The sequence below is a fragment of the Aotus nancymaae genome, unplaced genomic scaffold (assembly GCF_030222135.1).
Source record: "Aotus nancymaae isolate 86718 unplaced genomic scaffold, 86718_ANA_hifiasm-v0.15.2.pri h1tg000108l, whole genome shotgun sequence".
NCBI classification, from domain to species: domain Eukaryota; kingdom Metazoa; phylum Chordata; class Mammalia; order Primates; family Aotidae; genus Aotus; species Aotus nancymaae.
The window spans coordinates 14,799,791-14,813,883 of NW_026988523.1; the positions used below are offsets into that span (position 1 = coordinate 14,799,791).

At 48.4% G+C, this 14,093-nt stretch overlaps 1 protein-coding gene across 2 annotated transcripts; it reads right to left on the reverse strand.

Moving 5' to 3' along the window:
* Window positions 1-7,934: 7,934 nt before the first annotated feature.
* RGS16 (regulator of G protein signaling 16) lies at window positions 7,935-13,672 on the reverse strand. Of its 2 annotated transcripts, none has more exons than XM_012444664.2 (5): window positions 13,499-13,672; window positions 12,532-12,642; window positions 11,715-11,779; window positions 11,268-11,434; window positions 7,935-9,793 (listed from the first exon to the last, which is right to left on the reverse strand). In XM_012444664.2, the coding sequence occupies exons 1-5, from the start codon at window positions 13,540-13,542 to the stop codon at window positions 9,572-9,574; spliced, it is 609 nt and encodes a 202-aa protein (XP_012300087.2). In that variant the 5' UTR covers window positions 13,543-13,672; the 3' UTR covers window positions 7,935-9,571. The 2 variants fall into 2 exon arrangements, with proteins under 2 accessions (XP_012300087.2, XP_012300088.2); XM_012444665.2 differs by having other exon boundaries at window positions 11,715-11,776; window positions 13,499-13,656.
* Between the last annotated feature and the right edge of the window lie 421 nt (window positions 13,673-14,093).

A 14,093-nucleotide genomic window follows, 5' to 3' on the forward strand; every position in this document is an offset into this window, starting at 1 on the left:
GCTGTGTACTGTGTATGTCATGCTGCAGTGGAAAGTATTCCCATCCCCAAAGAATACCCAGTCTTTCTGGGGAGACAAAGCCCTGAGACTTGTGGACAGCAAGTAGTGTATGGCCACGTGACAACCACCTGTGCCACGCCATCCAGACGGGGGGCCTCTGCCACCCCTTACACACCGGGGACTCCCAGGCCTCGCTCTCTAACCCCAGCCTCTCTGCTGAGCTTTAGACCTACAAATCTTGAACATGTGTCAAATGGAAACGCTCATCTTTTCCTAAATCTGCCCGTCTTATTTTTTCCATCTCCACAAATGGCACCACCACCTGGAGGCCACCCCTCATCCTCATCCCAACACCAAGTTCCTTGCTTTCATCTGCAGAGGAAGGACGAGTCGAGCCCTCGTCATCATGTATAGCAAGAGACTGATGACTTGCTTCCTAGTCCCTCATCCACGTCCCACCCTGCATCACTGACTCACCATCATTTTCAGGATACAGTTCAAAATCCTTAACCCAGTATTCATTTAATTAATACTTAGTGCACTGGCACTGTGGCTCATGCCTGTAATCCCAGTACTTCAGGATGCCGAGGCGGGCGGATAGCCTGAGTTGAGGAGTTCAAGACCAGCCTGGCCAACATAGGGAAACCCCGTCTCTACTAAAAATACAAAAAGTAGCCAGGCATGGTGGTGTGCACCTGTAATCCCAGCTACTTGGGAGGCTGAGGCAGGAGAATTGCTTGAACCCGGGAGGTGGAGGTTGCAGTGAGCCAAGATCATGCCACTACACTCCAGCCTGGGCAACAGAGTGAGACTTCATCTCAAAAAACAAAAAAATGATTGAGTGCTGACTGTGTAACTAGTGACTATTCTGTGTGTCCGGCATAGAGTGATTTACCACACAAGTTCCTCATGGAGTTCTTCTTGGAACTTGCGTCTTAACAGGCAGAAATGGATCATAAACAGTTGAAAAACCCAATATATCATGATTTCAGGTCACAGTACAGTCCCTGCCTGTCCCTACTCCTCACGCATCATCAGTGCTAGCCTGCAGTTCTCCATCACATTATGTCACATGCTTCTACCTCTGCATCCTGGCCCACACCGCTTTGCTACAGACCTAATGATAGTAGTAAGAGTGGTGAAGATGTGGACGATGCTGTTAATAATGACAGACATTTACATAGCTCTTCAATAGGGTCCAGGAACTGTTCTGAGCACTTTGCATATGTTAAATTATTTAATCTTATCCTTATGACATAGGTACTATTTTTGTCCCCATTTTGCAGATGAGAAAACCGAAGCATAAAATGGTTAAGTAACTTGCTCTCAGTATTTGATCTATATCACTGAACATCACAGAGAAACAGCTTGTCCTTTTTTTTTTCTGGTTGGTTGGTTGTTTTTTGAGACAGAGTCTCACTGTGTCATCCAGGCTGGAGTGCAGTGGTGTGGTCTCAGCTCACTGCAACCTCCACCTCCCAGGTGCAAGTGATTCTCGTGCCTCAGCCTCCCAAGTAGCTGGGATTACAAATATGCGCCAACACGCCCAGCTAATTTTTTTATTTTTAGTAGAGACGGGGTTTCACCATGTTGGCCAGGCTGGTTTATTTTTTTTTAAGAGACATGATCTTGCTATGTCACCCAGGCTGGAGTGCAGCGGCACAATCATATAGCTCACTGCAGCCTCCACCTCCTGGGCTCAGGTGAGCCTCCTGCCTCAGCCTCCCAAGTGACTAGGACCCATTGTAAGGCATGCACCACCATGCCTGGCTAATTTTTTAATTTTTTTGTAGAGATAGGTTCTCACTGTGTTGTCCAAGCTAGTTTTGACCTCAAGCAATCCTCCAGCTTTGTGCTCCCAAAGCACTGAGATTGTAAGTGGGAGCCATTGCCCCCAGCCCCAGAATATCTTCTAAGAGGGAATCAGGATACTTATTATAGGGTTTGGGCTTTATGTCAGGTGATTTGAGGGAGGGTTTATGGAAATAGAGGTTTATTCTCAGCTGAGTGGTGCCGGGAAGCAGCGCACTTTGCTGCCTTCATTATGATCATCTAGGAATCACGGAGAACAAAGTGTAGTTACACTGTCCCTGCTGAAGAAACAGCAGTGGCTCATGTCACCCAGGAGAGGCGTGTTGGTTACTTTTGTCGTGGCACGCCGTCTTTTCTTCGCTTCGTGTTCAGCCCTCACTAAGAAGTGGCCTTAGTTTTGTCTTGTTCTACTGTAGTCATGGGACATCATCTACTCATTGCTGCATTCTGCAGAATTGTTTTGTTCCATGGGAGCCGGGAGTATCAAGGAGAGGGGTGCCCCAAGAGACAGATGGAGTCTGACAACAGTCCTGGCAGGAGAGACCAGTCTGTCCACAAAGAGACCCCAGTCGCTGCTGGGTTCAGAGGCCCAGACTCTGAAGACGGAATCACCAAGAACAGGAGACCCCTTCCAGCAGTGGATGGGAATTCCAGGCTGGGAACATGGAGAGAGAAACCAAGGCCAAGGTGAAATGTAAGGATAGCTCCCGCTTTCCCTCCAGCTCCCTCCTTCCCACACTCAAGATGTTAGAATTAATCTTTCCCTCTTTTGAAAAGAAAGACCCCTGAGACTGCAGAGATTTTCTCTAAGCTTAGGAATAAATTGCATTTTACTTACCAAAAGCCCTTCTTAGATCTTGGTGAGAAGACAATGGTGTTGAACTGATCATCGCACTGCAGCCTGGGTGGCAGAATGAGACTTGTCAAAAGAAAGAGAGAGAAAGAGAGAGAGAGAAAGAAAGGAAGAAAGAAAGAGAGAGAAAGAGAAAGAAAGGGAAAAAGAAAAGGAAAACAGTGGTTGGATGATACACAGCAATCATAGCTAACTGAGGTAGCTACTTCTAGCTCTTACTTGGGCAATTTGCTTAAACTGTAGGCCTTGGTTTCTGTGTCTATAAAATGAGAATGATAATAATAGCTAACTCATAGCAGTGTCATGAGGATTACAGAAATTAACATAGGTGAAGGACTTAGAACAGTGCCTGCCACATACAAGCAGCCACCATTTTTTGAACACTTACTTTCAAGTGCTATGATAAATATTTTTTGCAAATGTTCTCATTGTCATCACAAAAGCCCTATGAAGCCAATATTACTGTTATTCACATTTTACAGGAAAAAGTGAGGTTCTGAGAAATTGAGTAACGTGCTGCTGTTTACTCAGCTGATAAGTAGCAGATGTGGAGCTGAATTCAGCTGCCCAACCTCCGAGCCTGCTGACTCTACGGTTAGGTTATACCATGAAGCCTGTGAGTCTGCCCCTTGGAACTGAGATGAACTGAGCTGAGGCAATTCTACCCCCCAGCATGGAACTGCCCCTTAAGTGGGATCCCATTACAAATACAAGATTAATCCACACATTATCGCTTTTCTGAAAGACTAAATTAAATCATTCTCTGATTACAGATCAAAGCTTGAAAATCATCAACATTGGCCAGGCGCGGTGGCTCACGCCTGTAATCCAAGCACTTTGGAAGGCCAAGGCGGCGGGTTGCCTGAGCTCAGGAGTTCAAGCCCAGCCTGGGCAACATGGTGAAACCCTGTCTCTACTAAAATACAAAATAAATTAGCCGAGCATGGTGGTGCGCACCTGTAGTCCCAGCTACTCGGGAGGCCCAGGAAGGAGAATTGCTTGAACCTGGGAGGCGGAGGTTGCAGTGAGCTGAGATAGCACCAGTGCACTCCAGCCTGGGTGACAGAACGAGACTCCATCTCAGAAAGAGAGAAGGAAGGAAGGAAAGAAAAGAAAGAAAGAAGAAAATCACCAACATTGTAAATCAAGAAACATCTTTCTAAAGGATGGGGTCTCCAGCTCCTTTATCAAGCACTTAACCAGTGTGTATCTCTTACCCTTAGGAGCATGCCTCAGTTATTTAAATTTCAAATCTTCCTTTTCTTCCTTAAAGCAGTTTGAATAACTGGACCAATTTAAAGGACTCGTGACAGCAAATTACCCTGCAGTCAGCACGGTAATAGGTCCTGACACCTTTTTTCTCTACCTTCCAGCTTCCATTTTTAAAGCTAATTTCATCTCTATAAACTAAAGAAATCTTGGCTTAACTCCTGTACTTGCTGGGCTGCTTTAGTAGTGCTATTAATAATTCTCATTTCTATTAAAATTTCACATTTATTAAAGTGCATTCATAAATAAAACTGTAGTGAAACAAATTAAAGCCATTGGATGTATAATTCCAAAGGAAGAAGCCAAACTTTAAAAGCTTGCATTGCCTGGCATGGCCACAGTGAGGCAGTAGAGGGTGAAAGACAAGCGGCCTTGCACAGTCACAGGGCACGTATTTGAAAATAGCGTTGGCTGACCTGGGTTTGCAGGAATCCCACGGTCCCTGTAATACCCTGGCTTATTACTTAATGCCTCCAACCTTCCATTTCACTATCTGAAATTCTGGAATGCTCTAAACATCAGACGAAATATGGTATTGAAGCAGTTATACTAAAAAAAAAAAAAAAGATTTAGAATCCTGAGTTCAAATTCTGATCCTGCCATTTCAAAAAGTCTAAAGACTTTTAGACTTGACTAATGCCTACTGTATACAAGGCACTGTGCTAAGTACTGGGAATCAGATAATAATAATAATAAAAGTCAATAGTCATGAAGCATCAACATTCTGCCACACACTTTGATTATTTCATTCAGTGGTCCCTGTGACGTGCACTCTTAGTAGCCTCATTTTACAGCTGAGGGGACTGAAGCAACTTTCCCACGTGAAGGGCCAGGATTTCTTTCTTTCTTTTTTTTTTTAAAGGTCTTACCTCACTATTATTTTTTTCTAGTATTTGTTCTAATTTTTTAAATTTTTTATTATTGTTTAAATTTAAGGTATACCACACAATGTTTTGATTGTGAAACGTGAACATGCTGAAATGATTACTACAGAAAATCATTTTCTAAAATCCACTCTCTTAGAAAACTTCACCCAAGTTAAAATTTAAAACAAAATTGTAAAACAATTTTTTTGTACTCTCTTACAATACTCGACCCCTAAGGGGCCCAGAAGGTCGAGACTGCAGTGAGCTGTGATCATGCCGCTGCACTCTAGCCTGGGCAACAGCAAGACCCTGTGTCAAAAAATTTTAAAAATATTACTCAGCTTTAAAATACAAGATCTTGCCATTCACAACAACATGAAGGATATTATGCTAAGTGAAATAAGCCAGACAGAAGGAAAAATACGGCCGGGCATGGTGGCTCATGCACATAATCCCAGCACTTTGGGAGGCTGAGGCAGGCGAATCACCCGAGGTCAGAAGTTTGAGACCAGCCCAACCAACACGGTAAAACCCCATCACTACCAAAAACACAAAAAATCAGCCAGGCGTGGTGGCAGATGCCCGTAATCCCAGGTACTCAGGAGGCCGAGGCAGGAGAATGGCTTGAACCCGGGACGTGGGGGTTGCGGTGAGCCAAGATGGCGCCACTACATTCCAGCCTGGCAACAGAGCGAGACTCCATCTCGAAATTATAGTATACAATATTTATACTGGGAAATAATTTATACTGTGAAATGTCTTAGTTGTTTTTTTTTAATGAAATGTAATAAAATATTTTAACCTTCATAAAGGTTTAATATATATTTTTTGTACCCGTGTAATGGTTTTATACATTTTTGTTAGGTTGATTTCTTAAACTATTTATTTGTTATTTATTTATTTATTCTTGAGACAGTCTTGCTCTGTCAGAATGGTCAGGATTTCAACCCAATGTTCCGACTCCACAGCTTTGCTGTGCTCTGTTCTGCCCCCTCTCACCAAGGTGAATAATATGACCCTGACCCTGAAGAGTTCAGTTTAATGGGCCAGCCAGAGCTGTGAAGAGAGAAGTTACGGAGAAATTCCACACGTGCTACAATCAAAGTAAGAACAGTGTGTTTTAGAATCATGCAAGTTGGGAGAAGTTAACTCTGTACGGGGATATCTGGGAAGGCTTCACAGAAAAGATGTTTTTGCTGGATTTTGAAAGTTGACTGCTTCTCCTCCTCACTGCTCAACCCCCATTATTTTCTAAAAAACGAGGAGGAAGTGGTGTTCTAAGCAGACAGAACAGCATGTGCAGCCACACAAAAAGCGAGAAGGAAAAAGCTTGACAGTGAAGGCCGTCCAGGCAGGAGATACGTCTAGAGAGGGACTTGGGTCAGGTCAGAGAGCCCCTTGTGTGTCATGATTAAAGCGCCACTTTATCTTAGAGTCAAAAGTGAACCGCTGAAGGGTTTTAATGTAGCCACGGAGTGCTCAGATCTGTGCTTTTGGGCTGAAGACTGGCACAGCTTGGAAAATGAATCAGCACAGGGATAGGCTGGGGCAGGGAGATCTGCCGTGAAATTGTGGTATCCCAGATTGAAGAGGATGAGAGAGTCCTCTAAGGAAGTCTCATGAGCCTGTGGAGAAGCTGGACCCAACCCGTTTGGGTCTGAGGGATTTTGATGCACTCAATACGTGCATGTTAAAGACATAAAAATGGAAGGAAAGTCATAGGAAAGGGCAAGTGTTAGTACCTCCCTGTCTCCCTGGGTCCTCTGCTCCATCTTCCCCTGTCAGTCATATTCCTCCACCCATCTTTCACAGACTGGACTCCCCCATGGTATAACTGAGTTCAAATGCCCGCTCTGCCACTCACTGGCCGGCTGCCCCAGCATGTCCTTCCCTCTCAGAGCTTGTTTCCTCGTCTGGATGATAGAGTGTTCAGACCCACTCCACAGAGCTGCTGCAAGGACTAACAGAGGGCAGGCCCTGCCCCGGTGTCCACAGAATCACTCCTTAGATCTGTGCTTAAGATGTGATTATATGGCGTATTCTACCCCATGTTCCTGAAGTCCCATCACTTTACTCAGACTACCAATAGGGGAGAAATGAAGGTCCACGTAAGGTCTAGATCTGTATAGAAACAGTTCAAGAGAGAAGGGAAAAAATTTTAAGTAGTAGTACTCAGACAAAAATGAGAGGGATTCATAGGATGAAAAAGGAGAGCAAGGAGGCAATTGGCAGAGGAAGAACAGATTCTGATGCTTGCAAACCTACCCCCAGGGTCTCACTCTGTCCCCCAGGCTGGAGTGCAGTAGAGTGATCTCAGCTCCCTGCAGCCTTGACCTCCCCAGCTCAAGCCATCTTCCCACCTCAGCCTCCCAAGTAGCTGAAACAACAGGCATGTGCCACCACGTCTGCTAATGTTTGACTTTGCTGGTCTTGAACTCCTGGGCTTAAGTGATCCACCCTCCTCAGCCTCCCTCCCTCAGTGCTCACAGGCATGAGCCATCACGCCTGTCTCCCTATCCCCAAATTCTTTCGAGCACAGCTCAACCCTTATTCCCTAGGCCCACAGAATGGAGCAGCCTCATGTATAGAGTGGCTTCAATGTGCCTCATCTCAGATACTTCTATGAAATTATAAAAGAATAATAATTTCTTGAACATGAATTATGAAAGATTTGTCATTGAATTTAATAACAAATTACTTTTAAAAGTAAAAATGCTACAAAAGTCACCCCCTAACTGATGATGCCCTGCTACTTGTTCAAGGGGCACTGACCCCTGCACTGTTACAGGCAGAATTGGGAATGGCTCATGCTGAGTCCCAGTCAGGTGGGCAAAAGATATGGGCTCTGAAATGACAGTGGGCTGAGCCCGGTCCAATCCACACAACAGCCCAACACAAGTTGGGCTGTCATGAGCTTAAAAAGTCACTGATCATAATAGCCCTCATTAGGACCTATCCCCTTCTCTTGACTCTGGCAGGTACCAGGTGAACATTGAGCCCTCCCACTGCTTCTGCCTGTGCTGTGGAAGCTCACTCGCCTCTCCTGTGGAATTCCCAAAAGCCAGCTCCTCCCCAGAGCTCTCCACAGCACTTCCCCTCTTCCCCTGTCCCACATAGCACTTGGAGACAGGATGTCATATTTGACTTTTGTTTTTATTTTATAAGAATATGACATGCTGAAACAGGAAAATGGGGATTGCAAACATCATTCATATCTAGGAAACCAGCTCCATTTGTCACAATAAATAAATATTTAAACAATGAGGAGTTCCTGACAGGCTCCAAGAGGTTCCCAGCACATTCAGAGGTAGAGTCTGGTAGAGAGAGGGAGACAGTCAGGCTGCAGCCCCTGCTGAGATTCTCCAGTAGAGGCAAACTGAAATTACAATAATAAATAACAGCACCAACAATAACAAAAACAATATGCTATGACAATCACACAAAACCAAAGATACGATACACTTAAATAATCTCCTGGGGGAGCTAGGGTGCAGAGAGAACAGCGTTGATTATCCTGGGCCACAAGGGGGCTGCCCTGGGTAATTCACCTCCCCAGCCTGGGCTCTGCTGCAGGAGTTCCCATCACGAAATGTTTGTTCGGTGATGCCCTGAGGTGACAAGCAGGTTCTGACTTCCCACAGTCCCACCCTTCCAAGCAGCCTCTCCCCACAGCTTCTGCACTCTGTCCGAGGGCACCACGGTCCTGTGCCACCTCTGCCCACTTCCATGGTGCATCTCATGTCGGCAGGAAAGAAACACGAGGCTCCCCTTCTATCTCGGGGCATCTCCTTTTGCCTGTTCTCATACTCACAAAACACACTGGCTCGATTTCAGCAGGACTTTCTGGGACTGCCAAGAGATTTGTTCCCTAGGATCGTTTTCTGTCTCATTCCACGCTGCGAGTCATGAGAGCTGGAAAAGCCACTCCCCGAGGCTTCCACACTATCTTCGCCTGGGCCCCGCCTCCAAGGGCAGCCCAGAGCTCAGAAAGGGCACATCCAGCAAAAGGCCCCCTGGGTGGGCCTGCTCACAGGTGGCCCCTGCTGCAACACAGGGTCGGGGCCACCTGCAGGGGGCCACCCTGAGCACTGGGACAGATTCAAGGGAGCCTCCTTTCAGGGCTCTCCACTGACTTGGAAAGGGCTCACAGGCCTATAAACATCTCACATGGGGCAAGAGTCACATCAGCGTGCTGGCCCTGACGTAACTGCAAGGCCGGACTGACACGCAGGTGTGTTAGCAGGGACAAGCTAAGGGATCCTGGGCCAGCCGAGAAGTCAGTGAGGAGGGCCAAAGGGGAAGCTCCACACCCAGGGCCCCTCCCTCGCCCAGAACAGTCTGGGAATCAGGAAATCAGGATGCGATGAGAGTCAGCTGAGCGACAGGCACAACAGCTGATCCGGGCCTCTTTCCTCCTCTCATTTTCACGGTTCCCTTTATCTGCATGTTTCCTAAACCACGCTAGAGAGCGTGAGAACGAGAGCCAGTGTTAACCCCTGTACCACCTTTTCCCACAGAGAGCCCCACCAGCCCTCATCATTAGCCCTTATTCACAGGTCCTGGAGGTGGCAGCCCCTCTCTGGCATGGGTCCCACAGTATCTGAAGGAGAGGCTGCTTTCCAAACAGGCTGCTGGAGTGCTTTTTTTTTTTTTTTTTTTTTTGTCCTCCTGCACTTGCTTTGCAGAACCTGCCTCCCACACAGGGGCAGCCACCTCAGGGATGGGTGACTCAACCTCTCTTCCTGGCTGGCTTCCTCACTGCCATGGAGACTCAGGTGTGTGAGGGCTCGGCCAGGCTGCAGCTAGACGGAGGGGCAGAGGCGGCTGAGGCTTGGGCAGCCAGGTCCTGGTAAGCGGGCGACTTCAGGAAGCGTGGATAGGAGTCCTTCTCCATCAGGGTACGTGTCTTCCCCTGAGCCGTGTCGAAGCATGTGGCGGTGGCAACCTGCAGGTTCATCCTCGTCAGCTCGCGGGTCTCATGGTCAATGTTGACCTGCAGGAAGTAGGGCACGCACAGATGAGTTGGGGAGGAGGGTGGACAATGCTGAGAGAGGACAGCAGCAGGCTGGGCGTCGGAAAGAGCACCAGACACTGTATCAGGAAGCAGGGGGCTCCTGAGTTGATCACTAACTAGCTTTTCAGCTCTGGGCTTGTCCCCACATCTGACCCAGTGTCTGTCCTCCAGTCGCTCCAAATTAACAGAATGAACATGAGGCTCTATTGAGAATGTATACAAATGCAACCCCCTTCACCCTTTCTTCTACAGCAACCCTACTTCGAGTCACTCTCAGCTCTCCTGGGATTTGCACTGGGGCCTCCTACCTGGTCCCTCTGCTACCTCACCCCCCACCCCGCCCCCCCACCCCCGTGGTCTGTTCTCTGCTCAGCAGCTACAGTGAGCCTTTAAAAACCCGGCTCAGTTTGGAAACACCTCTGTTGTCTCCTCCTGTCTTTCAGAGAAAGAGCGAAAGAGCTTTCTGGGCCCACTGGGCTCCCAGAGGCCACACTGGCCACCTGCCTCCTGTGTGACGTCATCTCCTGCTCCTGCCTGCTCTGCAGAGGCCCGCTTCCTCATCTGTGACTGCGACAGGCAGGCTCTGCCCTCTGCATTTGCTGCTTCCTGTGTTAGAATGTTCTTCCCTCCCTGAATTCTTTTATGTCTCTGTTGTCACCATGTCAAACAGCCCCCTCCTGACTTCCCTTTACAGAATGGAAAACCTTACCTCCTCCCAGGCCCTACCTCTGGTACTCCTTGCCTCTCATTTCCTGCTGTATTTTTATGAGTGCACAGCTCATCACCTGGCATATATTTGTCTAGTTAGTTATTGGCATCTTCCCCCATTCAAATATAATTCCATTAGGAAAGGAACTTTGTTTAGTTAACTGTGACATAGACAATGACTGTAAGTGTCTTGAATATAATTGGGGCTTAAAATACCTTTACGGAATTATGTGGAAATGATCAGTGGTCAGAAAACAAAAGTAAGGTACAAAAGTAAGGCGTTACTCTGATCTCTCCACCAGGCGGCGCTGTGTTCTTTATCGAATGCTGCCACCATGAGTAGTGTCCAGGAGGGAAGGTAGAAAAAAAATCACAGACCACACCTGCAAGCCTCAGGCAGGTCAGCCTGGGGACTGAGCCAGGCTATATAAGGTCCTCGTGCTAACCTTGTCTTTCTAGTTGGTGAGTGTTTTGAACCTTTAAAAATGGATGGGTTTATCAAGGTGGGTACGGACTGAAGCTGAAAATCCTGCCAACCCATCTTGCCCCATCATGAGTCACAGTGTGAAGACCCAGGAGTGGCACTGAGTCTGGCTTTCTTAGTCTCTGGCCACAGAAGCCCACTCACCCCTGTGTCAAGTAAGGCCCTTCTATTTCTACCCCTTCCTCCCCACTAGCCCAGACTCTCAGAGGGCAAGGAGCAGGCAGGGTGGTGCAGATTCAGTGTGTATGGCGGAGCTCTAACCTCTTTAGGGGCCTCGCTGCAAATGAACTCCTCGAAAATCCGGTGTGCCCTGGAGGCCAGTTTGGTAGCTGATCGGATCTTCTTGAACTCCTCACAGGCTAGCCAGAACTCAAGGTTCTCTTCGCTGAACTCGGTCTTCAGGAAAGCGTGGAAAGCAGCCACTCCATCTGGGTTGCGGGAGGAGGAAACAGGTCAGATGAGGGACAGAAGGGAACTAAAGAAGAAAGGACAGCAATTGCGCTTAATGGCTCTATTTTTAAACATAATTTTCTTGAACAAAGGACCTGCCTTTGTACGTTGAATAGAGGCTGGCACACTAGGAGTCATTATTATTATTATTATTACTACTATTATTCTGCCCAAGCTGTCAGCAGTCCTGGGCCTGGCTCCAAAGCACGTGAGTACCCACGTGCCACCCACAGACAGACACAAAAGGCTCCTACTCACTTTTACTGCTCAGCAACAGGTCGAACGACTCTCTCCACCCCAGCACATCTTCTGAGAAGTTTCTACTAAAAGCAAAAGGAAAAAAAAGAAAGTAAGAAAAAAACGTCAACAAAGTAAAGCATAGCACAAATTCTAGCCAGAACTCTGATGGAAAGTTGAGTAAAATTCACACAAAGGCTTGCTTGGCGATTGTTGAAGCTGACACCTCAAACTCTTAGTTGGACTTAGGGTCTAAGCAGTGGTGTTTTCTAGAGGACAATTCAGCAACCAGAAATCAAAGCCAGGGACTCCTTAGTCCTCAGTCAGTATCTCTAAGGCTGTCTCTTCTCTGCCCAAAGTTATTTCGATTCCCCTGACTCTCAAAGATTTGTTTTGTATACCTCCCCAAGGAAATAGGGCCTCGTAGAGCTGACATCTACACATAACTCCAGAGTTTGGTACTGTTGACAGCCAGTATGAAAGGGTTTCTAGGCAAGGTGCATGCTAGAGTCATTAATAAAAACTTCAAGTGGTCTTGGACTCCATCCTAGCCCTGGACGTATGTGCAATGAACCCCCAGGTGGGAGAGTCTGGTAACTAGACATTCACACCCTGTGTGTCCTCATCCGTGGATGGACTTGGAGCCCTGGAGCCACCTACCCATTCACCCATGAGCCAAGTAGTCATAACAGACCAGCAACAAGTCCTGCTAAAATCTCTAGAGAGGGGTTGCCAAGGTCCACTTAGCGTGTCCTGGCTTCTCCTTGCATTTCCCTCCTCATGACTCCTCTCCCACTCCTTTCCCACTAGGAACCCTGGGCTGGTCAGCAACACTTACTTCTCTTTGCCGTGTTTACTGCTCCACTCGAATTTGCCAATACACCCAGTATTGGAGCCCAGCTCTGATTTGTGAAGAAATATCCCCAGACGTGTCTTGAACTCTTTGGCTCTGGAAAACAAATCACGAACATGAAAGGATTCTCATTTGCTCAGCCAGTATGGAGAGGTTTATGGGTCCCAGAAGAGTTCTGGGTGGCACCACCGAAACTTTAGCCTCAAGAGTTCCTGGGAACGGTTGGCTGTTCCCAGGGCCCAAATGTGCTTCTCTTAACAGCATCATCAACCCCAAAGCGACAAAAGCACCGTCTGAGCTATGCCGTGGTAGGTCTTACACTTTCTGGGTAATACACACACTGCATATATGGGCTTTTTCCTAAAGTCACACTGATCTCTCTCTTCATGCCTGTTGATTCAGAAGAGAGCTCAGCATTCTTTTCAGGAGTATTTCTGAACTGTGTGGAAACTGATTTCTGCCTTCATCTTTACTTTTTCCTTCCCAGCCAGTAACGATTGGAAGCTGTTGAGTAGCTCTCTGAAACATGGACACACCCTCAACAGTGGGACCCCCCCCGCCCCCCAAAAAATCTCCGTGCCTGCTAGAGGCAGAGGGGGCTATGCCCCTAGCTCTGGGCTGAGGAATGAAAACCAAGTGCTTAAGAAACGGGCAAGCTCAGTTCTGCCTGGAAATGTCAGCGTGGCCTTCCTGCAGCCAGGTCTTCAGTAGGTCACCTGAGCACGACTGCAGTTTGTCAGAGGAAGGGGATAGCAGCAAGCAGCCGGCCCTCGCTTCCCTTCCCCCTGCTTTCTCCCTGCTCCTGGAATCCAAGCACGTGGCATCAAGTTCGCCTCTACCTCTCAAGTCTCTAGCGCCACATCCCCGCGCCCACCCAGGTCCCCAGGCCTGCCGCTCCACTCCCTAGGAGTTGGTGGGACTTCCAACAAGCAGTTGGACAAGCTCCCCTTACCTCTCCAGGCAGGTGTTGGGGAAGGCGGCCAGGGTGCGGCACATGGCTGCGGGCGCAAGGCAGCACGTAGTGGGCAGGATGGTGGCGGGCTCCAGGAGGGTCCGCGAGCGCGAGAAAGCAAAGGCGCAGTAGCAGGTGCTAGTGAGCTGGGCTTGGGTTTAGCAGCCTGCATGCGCCCAGACTGCACGGCAGCTGCTTTTATCCCCTCGGAGGGGCGGGGCGGGGCGGGGCGCTCTGACCAATCGGAGGGCGGGGCGGGGCGCCGAGGAGGCGGAGGCCGGGCCCGCAGCCAGACCGTGCCGGACGCAGCTTCGCGGCAGCTTGAAGCACGCGGCGCTGCAGCCTGCGCCCGGAGGACGCCGCGTGGAGAAGGAGAAGCGGCAAGAGAATTGGCACGGGGATGAGACGTGCACACCCAGTTTCCTGGGGAAAAAAAACCCGCCGACCTCTAGTAACAGCAGGAAACTCACGCAGCGGTGTCGTGTTGGGAGGGTTTGCGTGGGGGTGGTGGGTCCGGGAGGCACGCGGGGCTTTGATCCCAGGCAAGTCTGAGCCTGCTGGGTCCTGAAGGGCGGTGCACAGGGTGCACGCTCGG